The sequence below is a fragment of the Phyllobates terribilis genome, unplaced genomic scaffold, assembly GCF_046119375.1.
Source record: "Phyllobates terribilis strain yellow unplaced genomic scaffold, ASM4611937v1 Scaffold_9__5_contigs__length_417890890, whole genome shotgun sequence".
Taxonomy (NCBI): Eukaryota; Metazoa; Chordata; class Amphibia; order Anura; family Dendrobatidae; genus Phyllobates; species Phyllobates terribilis.
The window spans coordinates 204,083,187-204,107,105 of record NW_027362769.1 but is presented as its reverse complement, the minus strand read 5'-3'; the positions used below and the strand labels follow the sequence as shown (position 1 = coordinate 204,107,105).

At 47.4% G+C, this 23,919-nt stretch overlaps 1 protein-coding gene across 4 annotated transcripts in view; it reads left to right on the top strand.

Moving 5' to 3' along the window:
• The window catches only part of VWA3A (von Willebrand factor A domain containing 3A), a 134,060-nt gene that overhangs the window by 20,485 nt on the left and 89,656 nt on the right, over nucleotides 1-23,919 (top strand). For all 4 annotated transcript variants that reach the window (XM_073647597.1, XM_073647596.1, XM_073647595.1 and 1 more), the window contains exons 5-9: nucleotides 8,820-8,944; nucleotides 9,609-9,686; nucleotides 12,548-12,602; nucleotides 22,342-22,440; nucleotides 23,657-23,763. In XM_073647597.1, coding sequence (XP_073503698.1) covers nucleotides 8,820-8,944; nucleotides 9,609-9,686; nucleotides 12,548-12,602; nucleotides 22,342-22,440; nucleotides 23,657-23,763 — 464 coding nt within the window. The remainder of the gene's footprint in view (nucleotides 1-8,819; nucleotides 8,945-9,608; nucleotides 9,687-12,547; nucleotides 12,603-22,341; nucleotides 22,441-23,656; nucleotides 23,764-23,919) is intronic.

The following is a 23,919-nucleotide window of genomic DNA, read 5'->3' as shown; positions in this document are numbered from 1 at the left end:
TCAGGCACCGATATATAATAGATTGTAATGTCCAGGATGCATGTAGAGTCTAATACATGGCACTCACCCAAACAACCAGAAGGGGAGAAGCCTAGATTAAAAACGGTTGGCCAGATCCCGGGAGAGCCACAGAAAGTGCAAGTAGTGACCCTGACTGTATTGGATTTTCTGCCCCACAATGGGGCTGTTTCCCTCCCAATGGAGGGTCCTTGATTGAAATCTTTATGCACCCATTTCTGGACTCCGTGTCCTCTGGTTTAGATGTATTTGTCAGGGTCGGATATTCCACTACATGATCCCAAGAGATGCCCTAGTTTTGGCACCTCTCTCTACCTCATTGCTGTGTTATCCCCACATGACTTTTAACACTGTGTTAATGTATTTTTGAATAAAATTGCTGTTTGTTTTTGCCATATTGCTCGCTTTGTTCTCCTTTGTTGCATCTGATTTATGAGTAGGCAATACGAACCTGATGTCTGATTTACTGTTTTCAGCTCCAACGTTCGTCTAATATTATGCATTTGGCCAGTTTGTTTCTCAATGTTCAGGGCTTGTTACTGTACATCCGACCCTTCGAATGGCCACAATTAAAAAATCCACCAATAACTAGTGTTGAGCGATACCTTCCGATATCAGGAAATATCGTATCGGATTGGATCGGGCCGATACCCAAAAAGTATCGGATATCGCCGATTCCGATACCGGAAACCAATGCAAGTCAATGGGACACAAATATCGGAATGAAAATAAATCCTTTCTTTCCTTGTAGGTTAATTCTACATGAAGGAAAACAACTAAGAATAATGTAGAATGACATGAAAAGCCGGCAATTCATCAGCGGCATACACCGGTACCCGACAATTTACAACAGAAAGAATAGAGCTTCACACATAGATTAGATAGATAGAAACATGTCAGTCACATATATATGAAGTACAGTGACAGTGTTGCTTACTGTACTTGTCATTTAGTGTAAAGGATTTATTTAAAAAAATAATAGTGTTTTCATGCACCGTCTCTTTAAGAAAGCCGGCCGGCAATTCAGCATCTGTACCCGACAATTTAGAATAGAAAGAATAGAGAATCACACATAGATTAGATAGATAGAAACATGTCAGTCACATATATATGAAGTACAGTGACAGTGTTGATTACTGTACTTGTCATTTAGTGTTAAAATAAAGGATTTATTTAAAAAAAAATTGGCGTGGGGTTCCCCTTAATTTTAGGCTCTAGCGGAGGTTAAGCAGACAGCTGGGGCAAATGTTTGAAGCCTGGGAAGCGGGTAATACCCACGGAGCTTCCCAGGCTACTAATATCAGCCCCCAGCTGAATACCTAGCCTTTACTAGCTATTAAAATGGGGGAACCCCCCCCAAAAAAATAACGTGGGGTCCCCCCTAATTTAATAGCTAGCACAGGCTAGGCAGACAGCTGGGGGCTGATATTAATAGCCCAGGAAGGGTGCCATGAATATTGGCCCCCTCCCAGGTTAGAAACACCAGCCGTCAGCCGCCCCAGAAATGGCGCATCCATAGGATGCGCCAATTCTGGCACTTAGCCTCGCTCTTCCACGCTGCCCTGGTGCGGTGGCAGGGGGTAATAGGGTTGGGGTTGATGTCAGCTTATAATGCCAGCTGACATCAAGCCCAGGTTAGTAATGGAGAGGCGTCTATAAGACACCCCCATTACTAACCCCATAGTCAAAGTTAAAAGAAAACACAAACACCCAGAATAAAGTCCTTTAATTGAAATAAAGACACAATTCTTTATTGTTCTAAATTAAACCATACTTACCATCACGCCCATTCCAGCTGAAGCCAACGATCTCCTGCAATAAAAGTAAAATAATAAAGCAACCTCATCCTTACCTTTCCATGGTTCCCACGACAGCTTCAGCTCTGCTACATCGAGATGACAGGCTGGACCGCAGCAGAACGCTGCCATCCAGCCTGTCATCCCACAGACACTGAGAAGCGCAGGCATGCTTGCGCTCCTCAGTGTCTCTCTGTGACGTCATCCAGATGAGCCGAGTTCATGTCCAATGAACTCAGCTCACCTCATGCACGTCACTGACAGCGTGGGAAAATTCTCCTGCACTCAGCGCTTCAGCGTGAGAATTCTCCCACGCTGTCAGTGACATACATGAGGTGAGGTCATGTCCAATGAACTCAGCTCACCTCATGCACGTCACTGACAGCGTGGGAAAATTCTCACGCTGAAGTGCTGAGTGCAGGAGAATTTTCCCACGCTGTCAGTGACGTACATGAGGTGAGCTGAGTTCATTAGACATGACCTCGGCTCATCTGGATGCCGTCACAGCCAGACACTGAGGAGTGGAAGTATGCCTGCGCTTCTCAGTGTCTGCGGGATGACAGGATGGATGGCAGCGTTCTGCTGCGGTCCAGCCTGTCATCTCGATGTAGCAGAGCTGAAGCTGTCGTGGGAGCCATGGAAAGGTAAGGATGATGTTGCTTTATTATTTTACTTTTATTGCAGGAGATCGTTGGCTTCAGCTGGAATGGGTGTGATGGTAAGTATGGTTTAATTTAGAACAATAAAGAATTGTGTGTTTATTTCAATTAAAGGACTTTTTTCTGGGTGTTGTGTTTTTTTAAATACTTTACTAGAAATTCATGGTGGTCATGTCTAATATTGGCGTGACCCCATGAATTTCGGGCTTAGGGCCAGCTGATAATGCCAAGCTGGCCTTAACCCCTTTATTACCCAGTGAGCCACCGCACCAGGGCCCTGGATGAGTTGGGTACAGCGCCAGAAGATGGCGCTTCTATGAACGCGCCATTTTCTGGGGCGGCTGCGGACTGCAATTTGCAGCGGGGGGGAGCCAGAAAGCTTGGGTCTCCCTGCGCTGCGGATTCCAGCCCCCAGCTGCCTAGTTGTATCTGGCTGGGCACAAAAATAGGGCGAAGCCCCACGCATTTTTTTTTTTAATTATTTCATGAAATTCATGGAATAATTAAGAAAAAAAGGGCTTCCCTATATTGTTGTGTCCAACCAGGTACAAATAGGCAGCTGGTGGTTGGGGGCAGCCTGTTCCTGCCTGCTGTACCTGGCTGGACACAAATATAGGGCGAAGCCCCACTTCAATTTTTTTTAAAATAAATCCTTTATTTTAACACTAAATGACATTTGAGAAGTTAATAAAGATGCAGTCCCTAAATTATTATTTATTTTTTAATTAATTTTTCCCAAAACTTTTGACGTGGGCTTCGCCATATTTTTGTATGCCAGCCAGGTACAGCATCCAGCTTCTATGAACGCGCCATTTTCCGGGGTGGCTGCGGCCTGCAATTTTCAGGGGGGGGGGCAGAAAGCTTGGGCCTCCCTGCGCTGCAGATTCCAGCCTCCAGCTGCCTAGTTGTACCTGGCTGGACACAAAAATAGGGAGAAGCTTCACGTATTTTTTTTTTTTAATTATTTCATGAAATTCATGAAATAATTAAGAAAAAAAGGGCTTCCCTATATTGTTGTGTCCAACCAGGTACAAATAGGCAGCTGGTGGTTGGGGGCAGCCCGTTCCTGCCTGCTGTACCTGACTGGACACAAATATAGGGCGAAGCCCCACATCAATTTTTTTTAAATCATTTCAGGAAATTCATGAAATAATTAAAAAAAATTGATGTGGGGCTTCGCCCTATATTTGTGTCCAGTCAGGTACAGCAGGCAGGAACGGGCTGCCCCCAACCACCAGCTGCCTATTTGTACCTAGCCGGACACAACAATATAGGGAAGCCCTTTTTTTCTTAATTATTCCATGAATTTCATGAATTTAAAAAAAAAAAACGTGGAGCTTCGCCCTATTTTTGTGTCCAGCCAGGTACAACTAGGCAGCTGGGGGCTGGAATCTGCAGCGCAGGGAGACCCAAGCTTTCTGGGCCCCACCCGCTGCAAATTGCAGTCCACAGCCGCCCCGGAAAATGGCGCGTTCATAGAAGCGCCATCTTCTGGCGCTGTACCCAACTCATCCAGGGCCCTGGTGCGGTGGCTCACTGGGTAATAAAGGGGTTAAGGCCAGCTTGGCATTATCAGCTGGCCCTAAGCCCGAAATTCATGGGGTCACGCCAATATTAGACATGACCACCATGAATTTCTAGTAAAGTATTTAAAAAAAACACAAACACCCAGAAAAAAGTCCTTTAATTGAAATAAACACACAATTCTTTATTGTTCTAAATTAAACCATACTTACCATCACACCCATTCCAGCTGAAGCCAACGATCTCCTGCAATAAAAGAAAAATAATAAAGCAACCTCATCCTTACCTTTCCATGGCTCCCACGACGGCTCCAGCTCTGCTACATCGAGATGACAGGCTGGACCGCAGCAGAACGCTGCCATCCAGCCTGTCATCCCGCAGACACTGAGAAGCGCAGGCATACTTCCACTCCTCAGTGTCTGGCTGTGACGGCATCCAGATGAGCCGACAATGAACTCGGCTCACCTCATGTACGTCACTGACAGCGTGGGAGAATTCTCCTGCACTCAGCGCTTCAGCGTGAGAATTTTCCCACGCTGTCAGTGACGTGCATGAGGTGAGGTCATGTCCAATGAACTCGGCGCACCTCATGCACGTCACTGACAGCGTGGGAAAATTCTCACGCTGAAGCGCTGAGTGCAGGAGAATTTTCCCACGCTGTCAGTGACGTGCATGAGGTGAGCTGAGTTCATTGGACATGACCTCGGCTCATCTGGATGCCGTCACAGCGAGACACTGAGGAGCGCAAGCATGCCTGCGCTTCTCAGTGTCTGCGGGATGACAGGCTGGATGGCAGCGTTCTGCTGCGGTCCAGCCTGTCATCTCGATGTAGCAGAGCTGAAGCTGTCCTGGGAACCATGGAAAGGTAAGGATGAGGTTGCTTTATTATTTTACTTTTATTGCAGGAGATCGTTGGCTTCAGCTGGAATGGGCGTGACTGTAAGTATGGTTTAATTTAGAACAATAAAGAATTGTGTCTTTATTTCAATTAAAGGACTTTTTTCTGGGTGTTTGTGTTTTTTTTAAATACTTTACTAGAAATTCATGGTGGTCATGTCTAATATTGGCGTGACCCCATGAATTTCGGGCTTAGGGCCAGCTGATAATGCCAAGCTGGCCTTAACCCCTTTATTACCCAGTGAGCCACCGCACCAGGGCCCTGGATGAGTTGGGTACAGCGCCAGAAGATGGCGCTTCTATGAACGCGCCATTTTCCGGGGCGGCTGTGGACTGCAATTTGCAGCGGGTGGGGCCCAGAAAGCTTGGGCCTCCCTGCGCTGCGGATTCCAGCCCCCAGCTGCCTTGTTGTACCTGGCTGGACACAAAAATAGGGCGAAGCCCCACGTATTTTTTTTTTTAATTATTTCATGAAATTCATGGAATAATTAAGAAAAAAAGGGCTTCCCTATATTGTTGTGTCCGGCTAGGTACAAATAGGCAGCTGGTGGTTGGGGGCAGCCCGTTCCTGCCTGCTGTACCTGACTGGACACAAATATAGGGCGAAGCCCCACATAATTTTTTTTTAATTATTTCATGAATTTCCTGAAATAATTAAAAAAAAATTGACGTGGGGCTTTGCACTATATTTGGGTCCAGCCAGGTACAGCAGGCAGGAACGGGCTGCCCCCAACCACCAGCTGCCTATTTGTACCTGGTTGGACACAACAATATAGGGAAGCCCTTTTTTTCTTAATTATGGAGCTTCTCCCTATTTTTGTGTCCAGCCAGGTACAACTAGGCAGCTGGGGGATGGAATCTGCAGCGCAGGGAGGCCCAAGCTTTCTGCCCCCCGCTGAAAATTGCAGTCCGCAGCCGCCCCGGAAAATGGCGCATTCATAGAAGCTGGATGCTGTACCTGGCTGGCATACAAAAATATGGCGAAGCCCACGTCAAAAGTTTTGGGAAAAATTAATTAAAAAATAAATAATAATTTAGGGACTGCATCTTTATTAACTCCTCAAATGTCATTTAGTGTTAAAATAATGGATTTATTTAAAAAAAAAATGGCGTGGGATCCCCCATAATTTTAGTCTCTAGCGGAGGTTAAGCAGACGGCTGGGGCAGATGTTTGAAGCCTGGGAAGGGGGTAAAACCCACGGAGCTTCCCAGGCTACTAATATCAGCCCCCAGCTGAATACCTAGCCTTTACTAGCTATTAAAATGGGGGACCCCCCCCAAAAAAATGACGTGGGGTCCCCCCTATTTTAATAGCTAGCAAAGGCTAGGCAGACAGCTGGGGGCTGATATTAATAGCCCAGGAAGGGTGCCATGAATATTGGCCCCCTCCCAGGCTAGAAACACCAGTCGTCAGCCGCCCCAGAAATGGCGCATCCATAGGATGCGCCAACTCTGGCACTTAGCCTCGCTCTTCCACGCTGCCCTGGTGCGGTGGCAGGGGGTAATAGTGGTGGGGTTCATGTCAGCGCCAGCTGCCATGAAGCCCAGGTTAGTAATGATGGGCGTCTATAAGACACCCCCATTACTAACCTACAAAGTGTTAAAAAGAAAAAACACACTACACCCAGAAAAAAATAATTTATTTGAAATAAAACACACAATTTTATTTAATTCTTAGTTTACTAAAAATAATAGTTACCTGTCCACGTTCCTGCGCTGATCTCCCATGCACAGCTGTCACATCTGGAGATGGTGACAGCTGTGCATGGCTGCTGTAAGCTCACGCTGCCGGGAACACGTCCGCTCCCGGCAGCGGGAGCCACTGACTGAGGTCACCGGAGTGCATTCAGGCAGCGCAGCTCCGGAGACCTCCTTTACGGCACTGCTGTACCGTGGGAATTTCTCACGATACAGCAGGGCCGTAAAGGAGCTAACCGGAGCAGCGCTGCCTGAACTCCGGTGAACCCTTACGGCCCCGTCATTCTAGCGGCGGCAGCGGTTCAGAGCGGTCACATTCTATGTGGCCGCTCTGAACTGGAGATCTTCGTGGGACACTCGTGGACTGCTACGGAGGGGTAAGGATAAGGTTGTGGTTTATTATTTTATATTTTATTACAGGAGATCGATGGCTTCGGGGAATTAGGTGTCTTGGTGAGTATAGGTGTAGTTTTTTATTTTTTACTTTATTTTAGGTGGCGATCGGCGGGGACAGGTAATGTATGAACTAATTTCTTTTAGGTAACCACTGGCCACCAATGACATGTATTTAACATTTATTGGGGACACAGTAGGGCAATTTAAATAGCAGGATCAGGCTGATGGGAACTACTGCTCCCATCGAGCTGATCCTGCTGGCACGAGTGGACGGGGGACAGACATAGGCCGATGGGAGTAGTAGTGTCACATCGGCCTATGTCTGCCTGCACGCACACACCCGCACACACACCGCACACACCCGCACACATCGCACAGACACCGCACACACCCGCACACATCGCACAGACACCGCGCACACCCGCACAAACATCGCGCTCACACCCCGCACACACACTAATCATGACAGTCTGATCGTCTGGGAGGTGAGGCTGACCTGTGCGGCCGTGGGAAAGTTCATGTGAGTTCATGCAGTCAAGCATGAACTCACATGAACCCTCTGAGGGCACCGCGGCTAATTCAAATGAACAGCTGATCGGCATCACCTGATACCTCAGCTGTTCATTTGAAATAACCGGCGGGAAAGCGCAGCACAGAACGGGAAAGCCGGCGGTGAAGTCTTTTCACTGCCGGCTTCCCCGCCCGGGTCCTTCGCTCCCCGCTCCTTGGAGCTGCGCTCCCCGCCCGGTCCTAACTTACGATCGGGATGGGAGGTGGCGAGGGGAGCGGAGGATCGGGGTCGGAGGCTGCGGGGAAGCAGTATGGGGCTGTGTGATTGTTTAAAAGCCGGCGGCTTTATACCGCCCGCCGGCTTTTAAACAATCAGGAGAATTCTCCCCCGCTGGGATGGCATTCTGATGACAGGCTGGATCGCGCTGCCATCCAACTTGTCATCCTTCACAGACACTGCAGAGCGCAGGCATTATGGGAACTTCCGATTCCGGTATCCGATATTGTAAAAGTATCGGAATTAAGTATCGGAATTCCGATACCGCGAATATCGGCCGATACCCGATATTACAGTATCGGAATGCTCAACACTACCAATAACACATTCTTTTATCTTGATCGGGCCCTTTCAATTCCTGAAAGACATTGATTCTGTATGGTCGAACACGACCTTTATTGGCTGCTCGTTGACATGTAGAATACAACATGCCTGTTGAAAGCCTGCGCAACGATTGGAGATGCCAGAATTCGTGGTTTCACATCTTGAATTGTTTCCTCAGACATTTTCGGACGTCCTCCATCATGCCTATTAAGTAATATTCCTGTACATTGCAGCTTATTCACCAATGACAGAATACACGAATTGGACGGTGCATTTCAACCTCCAAACTTCTTTAGAAACCCACTTTGGTGCCTCTTTAAGGACTCAGTTTTCCAATAAGTTTTCACAATGAAAACACGCTCCTCAAAACTGTGTCTTGTGTAGTGTCGTTCTGCTCCTTGTGACAGCTGCAGCTTCTGATTGTAAACCCTGCTAGGAACGGAGGAGTCAACAGTGGAGGTAAGTATCTACTCTTTCTTTTTTCTTTGTCCGGCCCATTTTTTTTTTTTTTTGTGCAATTATGTCCAATTTACCTTTTTTATGTGTTTTTGTGTTGTTCCAATACACACAAAGGAAATAAAAATGTGTATAACAAAGCATTTGTAATTGCAATAATTTTCTTGGAGAAATAATTCATTTTCTGGAACAATTTTAAGGGTGCCAACACTTTGGGCCATGACTGTACGTAATGTCTGAGCACACCCTAACTTTTGTCTGCAGAAATCAACAGCAACCGAAAATGGTCACAAGGATACACAGTGCTCTGAAGAATGGGTTCTCCACCATGGTATAGACTCCCAGCATCTCACCATCCAAGATCTGCTAAAGTTGGGGAACATTGTCATGTGAGTCATGTCATTCATGTCATTTCCTTAACCCAAGGTGGACATGGAGATAATCAATTATGCCATTCTGTTATAGTTGTAATAAAGGTTTTGAGACTAACATAAATTAAAAAAAAAGTTTGCTGCTTCATATTTAATATCCCAGAGGAGCATTTCAAGGCTTAAAAGTCTCCTCACACTGGCATGCCAGGCTTGGCATGTCACTCTCCATAAAGATCCCAGTCAGACGCCTCTAATCCATCCAAACCAGATCTCACACTTAGCACTGATGAGGGACAACACCCTGAAACACTGAGATTCTGGTTTGGCTTCTTATCTTAAGTCGTGTAGCAAGGCTCGTTAAAGGGTAGATATTGACTTTTAGGATTGATACTTCCAATAGGTGGCGCTAGAGTTCTTCCTCTCTGAAGATGTAATTTGCATAATAAATATGGATGCATCCCATAGTAAAACACTTTCCTATCTGTTTTTCATTTTCCAACCTCAGCATAGAAATAGTATTCTAACAAGACCCAACACCATATTTTTTTGCGTTAGTTTTTATTAGCATTCCTTTGTGTTGTTGGTTAACCATTTAATAACCGGAGGATTAAAATGTAAGTACTGTACTTAGATTTGAAAGAATAACATACTTAATTATCACTAATATGCTTTTATCTATAAGGAAACCATCAAGAAACTCTTCCAAGCAAATTGAACTGACTGCGGAGACTGTCAATGAATTTGAACTGAAAATTCAGGAGTACGTACAATGCAAACCTACAAATAATTTGCATTCATGCAAATAAATAATTGTAAGCAAAGATCTGTTATGGTAGAAATTGTCCAATAATTTTTTTTTAACAAATGGTCAAAAAAACAGGCAATATATTACTTGGTAATTAGTCCACAGCTCCAACACTTCTGCTTTTGTGGTCACGACTGTCTTTCATAGCTGACCTACTATAATGGTGTTTTGACAGCCCTAATATACGCATTGTGGCGTGGCCAGTGTAGCGGCACCATCAGAGCAGTAGGCTCCAAATCCTGATTTTTTTTTTACTCTTTTCAATGTAATTTTTGTACGAGTGTGCTCAGAGACATGTCCGATTTTGATCCGAGCGTCGGGTCAATATCGGCAGTGCAAGTCTATGGGTCCGTGAAAAAATCAGACTGCACTCGGTTGACATCCAAGTGCTGTCCGATTTTCACTGACTGTCAGAATAAAGAAGGTGCAGAAGCATTTTTTTTCTCCATGTATGAGAAAAACTGATGACACTCAGATCACACTGTGATCAAAATAGTCTGTATGTTTTTCTCATATGTTAGAAAAACTGACGTCTGAATGAGGCAGAAACAACCAACTTAATAATAAAGGATGTGGTGAGATTAAAGGGCATCCATCAGAAGGATCAACCCTCCTAAGCCGTCTATATGGGCATGTAGGTCATAGAAAGTTAAATAAGACGATACTTGGATTTCTGCCATCCGATGTCTTATTCCAGAGAAATCCACATTTTTCGTAATATATAAATGAGCTGTTAAGATCTATGGGCCGGACATTGATCTAGCTGAGAATCTGCCTCCAGAGCTTATTATAAATAAAAGGAGTTGATACCAGTGTGAGACATGTAATGACTGACAGTCTGCTCTCCTGATCTACATGTCTCACACTGGTAACTCCCCCTTTCATTTACAATAATCTCTTGAAGCAGATTCTCAGGGAGATCTACCGTTAGGTCCATATATATTTGGACAGAGACAACATTTTTCTAATTTTGGTTCTAGACATTACCACAATGAATTTTAAACAAAACAATTCAGATGCAGTTGAAGTTCAGACTTTCAGCTTTCATTTGAGGGTATCCACATTAAAATTGGATGAAGGATTTAGGAGTTTCAGCTCCTTAACATGTGCCACCCTGTTTTTAAAGAAACCAAAAGTAATTGGACAATTGACTCCAAGGCTATTTCATGGACAGGTGTGGGCAATCCCTTCGTTATGTCATTCTCAATTAAGCAGATAAAAGGCCTGGAGTTGATTTGAGGTGTGGTGCTTGCATTTGGAAGGTTTTGCTGTGAAGTAAATATGCGGTCAAAGGAGCTCTCCATGCAGGTGAAACAAGCCATCCTTAAGCTGCAAAAACAGAAAAAAACATCAGAGAAATTGCTACAATATTAGGAGTGGCAAAATCTACAGTTTGGTACATCCTGAGAAAGAAAGAAAGCACTGGTGAACTCATCAATGCAAAAAGACCTGGGCGCCCTCGGAAGACAACAGTGGTGGATGATCGCAGAATAATCTCCATGGTGAAGAGAAACCCCTTCACAACAGCCAACCAAGTGAACAACACTCTCCAGGAGCTAGGCGTATCAATATCCAAATCTACCATAAAGAGAAGACTGCATGAAAGTAAATACAGAGGATTCACTGCACGGTGCAAGCCACTCATAAGCATCAAGAATAAAAAGGCTAGACTGGACTTTGCTAAAAAACATCTAAAAAAGCCAGCACAGTTCTGGAAGAACATTCTTTGCACAGATGAAACCAAGATCAACCTCTACCAGAATGATGGAAAGAGAAAAGTATGGTGAAGGCGTGGTACAGCTCATGATCCAAAGCATACCGCATCATCTGTAAAACACGACGGAGGCAGTGTGATGGCTTGGGCATGCATGGCTGCCAGTGGCACTGGGTCACTAGTGTTTATTGATGATGTGACACAGGACAGAAGCAGCCGAATGAATTCTGATGTATTCAGAGCCATACTGTGTGCTCAGATCCAGCCAAATGCAGCCAAACTGATTGGTCGTCGTTTCATACTACAGATGGACAATGACCCAAAACATAAAGCCAAAGCAACCCGGGAGTTTATTAAAGCAAAGAAGTGGAATATTCTTGACTGGCCAAGTCAGTCACCTGATCTCAACCCAATTGAGCATGCATTTCACTTGTTAAAGACTAAACTTCAGATAGAAAGGCCCACAAACAAACAGCAGCTGAAAACCACCGCAGTGAAGGCCTGGCAGAGCATCAAAAAGGAGGAAACACAGCGTCTGGTGATGTCCATGAGTTCAAGACTTCAGGCAGTCATTGCCAACAAAGGGTTTTCAACCAAGTACTAGAGATGAACATTTTATTTACAATTATTTAATCTGTCCAATTACTTTTGGTCCCTTTAAAAACAGGGTGGCACATGTTAAGGAGCTGAAACTCCTAAACCCTTCATCCAATTTTAATGTGGATACCCTCAAATAAAAGCTGCATCTGAATTGTTTTGTTTAAAATTCATTGTGGTAATGTCTAGAACCAAAGTTAGAAAAATGTTGTCTCTGTCCAAATATATATGGACCTAACTGTATGTCCGGCCCATAGATCTGAACAGCTCATTTACATGTTAAGAAAAATATGGATTTCTCTGGAATAAGACATTGGATCGCAGATATCAAGGTGTCATTTTATTCAGCTTCTTATGACCTACATGCCCATATAGATGGCTTAGGAGGATTGATCCCACTGACTGATTCCCTGTAATATCCCCACATCCTTTATTATCAAGTTGGTTCTGTCCCTTCTGATAACAACATATAATGATTATCTTTTTTATCATCTTTGAATTTTAGGGCAATTGATCACTTCCATAAAAGAATTCACTGGTTGATGGAAGGGAGCAGGAAGGTAATACAGAAATGATCCACATGTTACGAGAGTATTTTTTATGACTGATGAAGGTGTTTAGCCTCAACAGAGGTATCATAAAATATTGCTTAAGAGAATGTTATAAAATAAGGAAACAACCATTAGTTACCAGTTGAATTTCCAACGGTCCTGCGCTGCCGCTCTGGTGGTCCCTGCCGGTCCTGCAGCGATTAAGTCCGACCCATCATTAATGTGACCGCTGCAGGAAACTTCTGGTCTCCACAGTGATGTTTACTTTTGAGAAATGTGCCACATGAGGATAGTGATTGGCTGCAGAGGTCAAGTGAATGGCGGATGGGATTGTTTTCACTGCTGGACAAGCGGGAACTACTGGAGCAATGGGGGATTGAAGTAATAAGCAATGGTTATTTTTTTTTTGTTTAAATGATTTATTACTTTTGGGCACTTTTCTAGCTCCTTTACTGTAAATAAAGGTGTTTGTATAGGAATAGAGTTGAGCAAAAAGATTTGCAGAGCTATGGTCCAAAAGCCACGTTGGTAGCTCATGGCCACTGAATCAGAGCACTACAAACGTTCTAATACCTGCGGCATGCCTGGTGCCCCTTCTGATTAGTAGGCCCAAAGACATCATTATGTTGTAGCTTGAGGAAAGCATGATGTTACGGGGGTCTACTAATCAGAAGAAACATCAGGTATGCTGCAATTAGTAGGTCTCCAGTGCTCTGGTCCGGCAGCCATTGAGGACCAGTGTGGCCACTGGACCAGGGTGCTGCAAATCTATTTGCCCAACTCTAGTAGGAATGTTTAGTCTGTAGCTGGCAACCCTGGCTTAGTGTCTTATTGCCTTATGCTGTGTTAACTTAGAATGTACTTTCAGCTATACAGAAAAAATAATTTAGCGTCCTGCACTTGCTTTTCCAAATCACTTTCATTAATGTTTTTGCCCTCAATAGCAGCATTGACCATCTGTGGTCCGTGCTATCACCAGCACGGTACCTGAATAGCAGCATTTACCATCTGAGGACTGTGCTATCACCAGCACGGTACCTGAATAGCAGCATTTACCATCTGTGGTCCATGCTGCTGCCAGCACTGTACCTCAATAGCAGCATTGACCATCAATGGTCAGTAATGTCGTCAGCACGGTACCTGAATAGCAGCATTGATCATCAGTGGTCCGTGCTGTCCCCAGCATGGTACCTGAATAGCAGCATTGACCATCTGGAGTCCGTGCTGTCACCAGCATGGTACCTGAATAGCAGCACTGATCATCTGTGGTCCCTACGGTCGCCTGCATGGTACCTGAATAGCAGCATTGACCTACAGTGGTCCGTGCTGTTGCCAGCATAGTACCTCAGCAGCATTGTCCATTTGTTGTCCGTGCTGTTGCCAGCACAGTACCTGAATAGCATCATTGTCCATCTGTGGTCAATCCTGTCGTCAGCACGGTACCTGAATAGCAGCATTGACCATCTATGGTCCATACTGTCGCCAGCATAGTAACTAAATAGCAGCATTGACCATCTGTAGTCCATACTGTCGCCAGCACAGTACCTGAATAGCAGCATTGACCATCTGTGGTCCATACTGTCGCCAGCACAGTACCTGAATAGCAGCATTGACCATCTGTGGTCCATACTGTCGCCAGCACAGTACCTGAATAGCAGCATTGACCATCTGTAGTCCATACTGTCGCCAGCACAGTACCTGAATAGCAGCATTGACCATCTGTGGTCCATACTGTCGCCAGCACAGTACCTGAATAGCAGCATTGACCATCTGTGGTCCATACTGTCACCAGCACAGTACCTGAATAGCATCATTGTCCATCTGTGGTGCATACTGTCACCAGCACAGTACCTGAATAGCAGCATTGACCATCTGTGGTCCATACTGTAGCCAGCACAGTACCTGAATAGCAGCATTGACCATCTGTGGTCCATACTGTCGCCAGCACAGTACCTGAATAGCAGCATTGACCATCTGTGGTCCATACTGTCACCAGCACAGTACCTGAATAGCAGCATTGACCATCTGTAGTCCATACTGCCGCCAGCACAGTACCTGAATAGCAGCATTGATCATCTGTGGTCCATACTGTAGCCAGCACAGTACCTGAATAGCAGCATTGACCATCTGTGGTCCATACTGTCGCCAGCACAGTACCTGAATAGCAGCATTGGCCATCTGTGGTCCATACTGTCGCCAGCACAGTACCTGAATAGCAGCATTGACCATCTGTGGTCCATACTGTCGCCAGCACAGTACCTGAATAGCAGCATTGACCATCTGTGGTGCATACTGTCACCAGCACAGTACCTGAATAGCAGCATTGACCATCTGTGGTCCATACTGTCGCCAGCACAGTACCTGAATAGCAGCATTGTTCATCTGTGGTCCATACTGTCACCAGCACAGTACCTGAATAGCAGCATTGACCATCTGTAGTCCATACTGTCACCAGCACAGTACCTGAATAGCAGCATTGACCATCTGTGGTCCATACTGTCGCCAGCACAGTACCTGAATAGCAGCATTGACCATCGGTAGTCCATACTGTCGCCAGCACAGTACCTGAATAGCAGCATTGATCATCTGTGGTCCATACTGTCGCCAGCTGTAACATACCTGGCGGCGTCCTTGCATGGTGGTCCATCTCCCACTGTGCAAGAGCGCGCACTTGATCTCCAGTCCAGAATGTCTCTCTGGCTTCCCTCCATGCTGTCTGTTTGTGTCTGTTTCTGCTGCTTAAGGGCGGCGCCCGATCACTTCCTGCTTTTTGTACCTGCTGTGGGTCACACCCCTTGTGCGTCCTCAGCCTATTGCTGTCTGTCACCTGGTATATAGCTCAGCTGCTCCCATCTATCCCTGCCTGAGCATAGTGTTTCATTCAGTGTGTGCTTGCACTCTGAAGGTGCCAGGTCCCGTTCTTTGTCTCCTGCTTTGCGGTATCAGTTCCCGTGTCTGAGCTGAGTCCTGTCTATGTCTCCTGCCTTGCGGTATCAGTTCCCGTGTCTGAACTGAGTCCTGTCTATGTCTCCTGCCTTGCGGTTTCAGTTCCCGTGTCTGAACTGAGTCCTGTCTATGTCTCCTGCCTTGCGGTATCAGTTCCCGTGTCTGAACTAAGTCCTGTCTGTGTTCTCTTGTCTGCCTATCCTGGAGGCTGTATTTCCAGGCCTGTCTGAACACGCTCCTAGCCTGTTCCTTCTGCCTTCTAGGGGCCGATTACCTAGATCCGTTCCTGTATCTTGTCTGTCCTGTCTGAACACGCTCCTAGCCTGTTCCTCCCGCCTTCTAGGGGCCGATTATCTAGACCCGCTCCGGTATCTTGTCTGTCCTGTCTGAACACGCTCCTAGCCTGTTCCTCCTGCCTTCTAGGGGCCGATTACCTAGACCCGCTCCTGTATCTTGTCTGTCCTGTCTGAACACGCTCCTTGCCTGTTCATCCTGCCTCTCTGGGGGCCGTATTCCCAGACCCGCTCCTGTATTCCGCTGCAGTGTCGGTCTCCTCCGTACACTCAGTCCCAGTCTGAACTCTCTCCTATCCTTTACCTGTTTTGCCTCTATGTCCGTTCCCTTCCTTTCTCTGCAGAGTCTGAACTCGAACCTAACTCCTGCTTGTTGTCTCTGTACTCCCGTTTGTGAGTTTGTGGTCCACTCGCTACTTCACTGCAAGTACCCTGTGGGTATCTGGCTCTGCCTTTCCCTTCCTGTCTGTTCCGTGTGAACAGAGCCCTGTCCCCCCTGCTCAGCCTTGCCTGCTCTGACTCCTTTGCTCACCGCTCCGGCGGATCTAGCCTGCTCTGACTCCTTTGCTCACCGCTCCGGCGGTTCTAGCCTGCTCTGACTCCTTTGCTTACCGCTCCGGCGGTTCTAGCCTGCTCTGACTCCTTTGCTCGCTGCTCCGGCAGCCTTGCTCCGCTCTGACCCTTTTGCTCACTGCTCCGGCAGTCTCGCTCCGCTCTTATCCTTTTGCTCACTGCTCCGGCAGTCTCGCTCAGCTCTGACCCTTTGCTCACCGCTCCTGGCGGCCTTGTCCTGCTCTACTCTTGCTCACCGCTCCAGGCGGCCTTGTCCTGCCCTGTTCTCGCTCACCTCTCTGGGCGGCCTCACTCTGCTGTGTTTGTCCGCCACATCTGTGGTTCTGTTCCTGAGTCCCAGTGTGTACTGGGTCCTATCCCGCTAGTGTCCCTACCTGCTAGTGCCTCCCTGTCTGCACTCTAGCTGTGCTTGCCTGTACCCCTCTGCCTGCATACCCGCCTGCCTGCATACCAGTCGTGCCTGCCTATACCCACCAGTCTGTGTGCCAGCCTACCAGTCTGTTCCTGTATTCCCCTGTGTGGGTCAACAGCCGTGTCCGGGGTCTGTCCTGGAGTAGCACCTGGTCCCTCTGCTCGGTTCCTCCTTGGTGCACTGGCGTCGTATGCCGTCGTGCGACCCTGGTCGGATCGGGTGAATACCTAGTTACGCCCCTCCAGGCATTCACTCTCCGGCACGGTCCAGTGGAATCACTACAATCACACGCACACGCCGCTCAGCCCGGGCGTGTGCATTACAGCATGCTCAGGCCATGGTTCCCGTTGAGCCCCACGGCCTTCGCTCTCTGAGAAGTTTTCCAGCGAATACATGCATTAAAATAAATAAATAATTTTTTTTTTCCCTTAGCTGAGTTCCAGGCGAATTACGCACCGTCCAGATGGATCTATCAGCTCTCGTTCCTGCGGATCCGCCACGTTACTATGGGGATCCAAGACAGTGTCGTGCATTTGTGGAGCAATGAATGCTACACTTTAAGGCCTACCCTCTCTATTTTCCTTCCGATTGGGCTAAAGTGGCCTTTATGATTGACTACCTAGCAGGTGATGCCTTGAAATGGGTCACCCCCCTATGGGAAGCATGGGATCCTGTCGTCCTTGACCTGCAGGCCTTCCTGGTGGCCTTTCGTATGGTCTTCGAGGACCCTAACCCTGAAGCCCCTGCTGAAGCTTCACTTCCCAATATCCCGGAGCAGCCCCGACGGGTAATGTGTGTGGGTAGCGCAATAGTCCTCCAGCCCAATGAGACTACTGCCCACCCAGAATCCTCACAGGGTGACTACGCTTTCCGGAATACTTCTCCCAACCTCAAGAGGCAGTCCAGACGTGCTAGACGTAGAGGCAAGCCGTCACGCCAGGGTCTGTCCTCCCTGAGACCTCCTGACCCCAACCTTGAAGTCCCTACTGAAGCTTCATCTCCCTGTATCCCGGAGAAGCCCCAACGGGTAATGTGCGTGGGTAGTGCACCAGTTCTCCTGCCCGAAGAGACTTCTGCCCATCCAGACTCCACACAGGAGAACTTCCTGCACCCGGCATCAGATGCTTCACCCACTTTAACCGGTGTGCATGTCCAAGGATGCTCCAAAGCTGTGGTTACCTCAGAGTCTGTGCACCTCTACTACCTGGTGGAGGACCCCCTGTTGCCTCCTGAATCCTCCGGGATACCACTTGATGACAAATGGAGAGAGACTTCTCTACACCCGGTACTCGATACTTTGTCCGCTTCGTCCTGTGAGCCTGACAATGGGTACCCCAAAGTGGTAGTTACCTCCGAGTCTCTACACCCCTCTGACCAGGCGGAGGACCTCCAGTTGTCTCCAGAACCCTTCGGGGTGCTACCTGGTAGCGAAAGGACAGAGACTCTCCTATACTCTGTACCTGATACCTCGCTCGCTTCGTCCACTGAGTCCAACCTAGTGTACTCCGAAGCAGTGGTTACTCCCGAGTCTCTACACCCCTCCGACCAGGCGGAGGACCTCCAGTTGTCTCCAGAACCTTCTGGGTGCCACCTGGTGGTGAATGGACAGAGACTTTCCTATATCCTGGATCTGATACCTCGCTTGCTTCGTCCAGTGAGTCCGACCTAGTGTACTCTGAAGCAGAGGTTACCCGTGAGTCTCTACACCTCTCTGACCAGGCGGAGGACCGCCAGTTGTCTCCAGAACCCTTCGGGGTGCCACCTGGTGGTGAATGGACAGAGACTTTCCTATACTCGGTACCCGATACCTCGCCTGCTTCGTCCAGTGAGTCCGACCTAGTGTACTCTGAAGCAGATGTTTTCTCTGAGCCTCTGCACTCTTCTGACCCGGCGGAGGACCTCCAGTTGTTTCCTGAATCCTCTGGGGTACCACCAGATAACAAAGAGACAGTGACTTTTCCTCATTATGTACCTGATAACCCGTCTATTTCTTCCTGTGAGCTTGACAAGATGTACCTCGAAGCAGAGATTACCCCCAAGTCTCTGTCCCCCTCCAACCCGGTGAAGGACTTCCAGTTGTCTCCTGTACCCTCTGGGGTGCCACCTGAAAATATGTGGAGAGAGACTTCCTTGTGTGCTGTTCCTGGTACTCCACCCGTTTCGTCTGTTGCTGAGGATGGCTGGATAGGAGTTAGCATCCTAGCTAACCAGATGAGATCAGTTTTTCCTGTGGACAGTGTAAGTGATCTCCTTGAAGTGAACGACTGGTCCTCGAATTCCCTGCGGAAGATTCTGGCAGGCCTGAATAAGAGGGGGCGTAAGGGGGGGGGGTACTGTAACATACCTGGCGGCGTCCTTGCATGGTGGTCCATCTCCCACTGTGCAAGAGCGCGCACTTGATCTCCAGTCCAGAATGTCTCTCTGGCTTCCCTCCATGCTGTCTGTTTGTGTCTGTTTCTGCTGCTTAAGGGCGGCGCCCGATCACTTCCTGCTTTTTGTACCTGCTGTGGGTCACACCCCTTGTGCGTCCTCAGCCTATTGCTGTCTGTCACCTGGTATATAGCTCAGCTGCTCCCATCTATCCCTGCCTGAGCATAGTGTTTCATTCAGTGTGTGCTTGCACTCTGAAGGTGCCAGGTCCCGTTCTTTGTCTCCTGCTTTGCGGTATCAGTTCCCGTGTCTGAGCTGAGTCCTGTCTATGTCTCCTGCCTTGCGGTATCAGTTCCCGTGTCTGAGCTGAGTCCTGTCTATGTCTCCTGCCTTGCGGTATCAGTTCCCGTGTCTGAACTGAGTCCTGTCTATGTCTCCTGCCTTGCGGTTTCAGTTCCCGTGTCTGAACTGAGTCCTGTCTATGTCTCCTGCCTTGCGGTATCAGTTCCCGTGTCTGAACTGAGTCCTGTCTGTGTTCTCTTGTCTGCCTATCCTGGAGGCTGTATTTCCAGGCCTGTCTGAACACGCTCCTAGCCTGTTCCTCCCGCCTTCTAGGGGCCGATTACCTAGACCCGCTCCTGTATCTTGTCTGTCCTGTCTGAACACGCTCCTTGCCTGTTCATCCTGCCTCTCTGGGGGCCGTATTCCCAGACCCGCTCCTGTATTCCGCTGCAGTGTCGGTCTCCTCCGTACACTCAGTCCCAGTCTGAACTCTCTCCTATCCTTTACCTGTTTTGCCTCTATGTCCGTTCCCTTCCTTTCTCTGCAGAGTCTGAACTCGTACCTAACTCCTGCTTGTTGTCTCTGTACTCCCGTTTGTGAGTTTGTGGTCCACTCGCTACTTCACTGCAAGTACCCTGTGGGTATCTGGCTCGGCCTTTCCCTTCCTGTCTGTTCCGTGTGAACAGAGCCCTGTCCCCCCTGCTCAGCCTTGCCTGCTCTGACTCCTTTGCTCACCGCTCCGGCGGATCTAGCCTGCTCTGACTCCTTTGCTCACCGCTCCGGCGGTTCTAGCCTGCTCTGACTCCTTTGCTTACCGCTCCGGCGGTTCTAGCCTGCTCTGACTCCTTTGCTCGCTGCTCCGGCAGCCTTGCTCCGCTCTGACCCTTTTGCTCACTGCTCCGGCAGTCTCGCTCCGCTCTTATCCTTTTGCTCACTGCTCCGGCAGTCTCGCTCAGCTCTGACCCTTTGCTCACCGCTCCTGGCGGCCTTGTCCTGCTCTACTCTTGCTCACCGCTCCAGGCGGCCTTGTCCTGCCCTGTTCTCGCTCACCTCTCTGGGCGGCCTCACTCTGCTGTGTTTGTCCGCCACATCTGTGGTTCTGTTCCTGAGTCCCAGTGTGTACTGGGTCCTATCCCACCAGTGTCCCTACCTGCTAGTGCCTCCCTGTCTGCACTCTAGCTGTGCTTGCCTGTACCCCTCTGCCTGCATACCCGCCTGCCTGCATACCAGTCGTGCCTGCCTATACCCACCAGTCTGTGTGCCAGCCTACCAGTCTGTTCCTGTATTCCCCTGTGTGGGTCAACAGCCGTGTCCGGGGTCTGTCCTGGAGTAGCACCTGGTCCCTCTGCTCGGTTCCTCCTTGGTGCACTGGCGTCGTATGCCGTCGTGCGACCCTGGTCGGATCGGGTGAATACCTAGTTACGCCCCTCCAGGCATTCACTCTCCGGCACGGTCCAGTGGAATCACTACAATCACACGCACACGCCGCTCAGCCCGGGCGTGTGCATTACACCAGCACAGTACCTGAATAGCATCATTGTCCATCTGTGGTCCATACTGTCGCCAGCACAGTACCTGAATAGCAGCATTGACCATCTGTAGTCTATACTGTCGCCAGCACAGTACCTGAATAGCAGCATTGACCATCTGTAGTCCATACTGTCGCCAGCACAGTACCTGAATAGCAGCATTGATCATCTGTGGTCCATACTGTCGCCAGCACAGTACCTGAATAGCAGCATTGATCATCTGTGGTCCATACTGTTGCCAGCACAGTACCTGAATAGCAGCATTGACCATCTGTAGTCCATACTGTCGCCAGCACAGTACCTGAATAGCAGCATTGATCATCTGTGGTCCATACTGTCACCAGCACTGTTCCTCAGCAGCAGCATTGATCATCTGTGGTCCATACTGTCGCCAGCACAGTACCTGAATAGCAGCATTGACTATCAGTGGTCCATCCTGTCGCCAGCATGGTACCTGAATAGCATCATTGTCCATCTGTGGTCCATCCTGTCGCCAGCATGGTACCTGAATAGCAGCATTGACTATCAGTGGTCCATCCTGTCGCCAGCATGGTACCTGAATAGCAGCATTGACTATCAGTGGTTCGTGCTGTCGCCAGCATGGTACCTGAATAGCAACACTGATCATCTGTGGTCCCTACTGTCACCTGCATGGTACCTGAATAGCAGCATTGACTTACAGTGGTCTGTGCTGTTGCCAGCATAGTACCTCAGCAGCAGCATTGTCCATTTGTGGTCCGTGCTATTTCCAACACGGTCCCTGAATAGCATCATTGTCCATCTTTGGTCTGTCCTGTCGCCAGCATGGTACCTGAATAGCAGCATTGACCGTCTGTGGTCCGTGCTGCTGCCAGCACTGTTCCTCAGCAGCAGCATTGACCGTCTGTGGTCCATACTGTCGCCAGCATGGTACCTGAATAGCAGCATTGACCGTCTGTGGTCCATACTGTCGCCAGCACAGTACCTGAATAGCAGCATTGACCGTCTGTGGTCCGTGCTGCTGCCAGCACTGTTCCTCAGCAGCAGCATTGACCGTCTGTGGTCCGTGCTGTCGCTAGCAATGTAGATTGTAAGCTGTCGTATCTACCCCCAAATGGTATCAATAAAAGCATCAACTCAGGGCTCGAAAAACAACCCCTCACACAGGTCCATCAACTGAAAAATGAAAATATGATGGATTTTGAAACATGGAGACACAATAAAAAACATTTTTTTACAAGTTTCCGAAAAAATGAAAACTGAAAATGACCTGTTTGTAAAGGGGTTAAACATTTGGATGTAAAACCTGCATTATATATTACTCTTGCTCATTTATTTTTTTTATTCTTCGCTTTATTTTTTAGATGTTTGGCCTTGTTCAAGGGAAAAATGTAGGTCTGCTGATCGATTCATCTCATCTAAACTGCGGTCCAAGGAGAATGGATTTCTTAAGAGGCCTCTTGGTAATAAACTTTGCTGGAATTCATCTTTTTGTATCATTTTATCCCGTTATTAGAGAAGAGTAATAATGAGAGTCCTCAGCAGATATCTGAAAGGATGATGGCAAATAACAGTCCCTCATCTATGCGCTGCACTATTTACTGCTAGAACTGATTATTCTCTCACATAAATGACTGTACTTTTCATTACTTGTTTTATTTGTTAATGTCCTTTTGTGTATAAATATGTAATGCTATATATATCTTGTGTTAAACATGCCTACAAACCATCATCTTTTCAGAAAGCCATTAAAAGGTATTAACAACCGAGGACTCACAAATTTTATTTTTTAAAGATTTTTATTCTCATGTTTAAAGATAGAACAGTAAACTGGGAAAAGTTTCTCCCTGTCTCTGTTCTTTTCCTATCCCTGTTTTTCTATTCCTTTGTTTACTGCTCACTACCTAGGATATTGGCCACCTCTGCGTGTCATGAGTGCAGTGCTTACAAGCTCTTTTCTGTAGAGCTTGTAATCTCTGCTCTGAAGATGGGCAGAATCGCTGGCGCACGCTGTTTTTCACAGGTTTTAGTGCCACTGTGCTCCACAGGACAGTTGATAACTTATAGATCTTGGGGGTCCCACCACTGAGAATAACACCGGGGCTTTTTATTATCCCTAACGGAGCACTTCTATCCACTTTAGACTGGAGCAGAGGTGTGCAGGCCTAAACACCACTCCATTCATTCCCTATGGGGCTGTCGAGCGCCGCGCTTGACTTTTTCTGGTGGCCTGCTAAGGAATGAATGGAGCGGCTGGTGGGCATATGCACCTTCACTTTATTCCAACGGGATTAAAGTGTTCTTTATCAGAAATAAAAAAAAAGCCCTCTTCTGCCAATCAGTGTGGGTCCCACTTTTGAAACCCCCTACCAATTTATAGGTTATCACCTATCTTCACTGGACAACCCCTTTAAATTCATTTTGATATTAACATGAATGGGAATACAGTAAATGTATGCAATCAGATTAATTCCGGAAACGTAAAAGACACTTAGAAATAAAATTGCATTTCTTACCCCCATTACAGTTTCATACATAGGTATACTCCAGGTTTCAGAAATGTATTCAATATTCCTCAATTTCATCAATTTGGAAACAGGTTTATGTGAATTACAGCATAGAACAATGTTTTTTATCTCATTTGTGTGTCACTTTAATGCTGTACTTTATAATTTTTAGTGCCTGGTAGATGAGCAGCTCTGCTACAAAGAGCAGATGTTTCTCATGTCATTTGGAACTGATGTGTCTTGTCCATGGGAATATCCACAAGATATTAATATTCGTGTGTAAGTATATTTTAATTCTGTTTCTTTCAAGATATTCATAATTTATATTTCTATTCTTTTTGCCTATATGATGGGATAATTTATGGACATATTGCAGTCTAGTGTCTCATACTGCTTTGCTTCCCCACCAAACTCTCTTGTACGACTCCGGTCAAT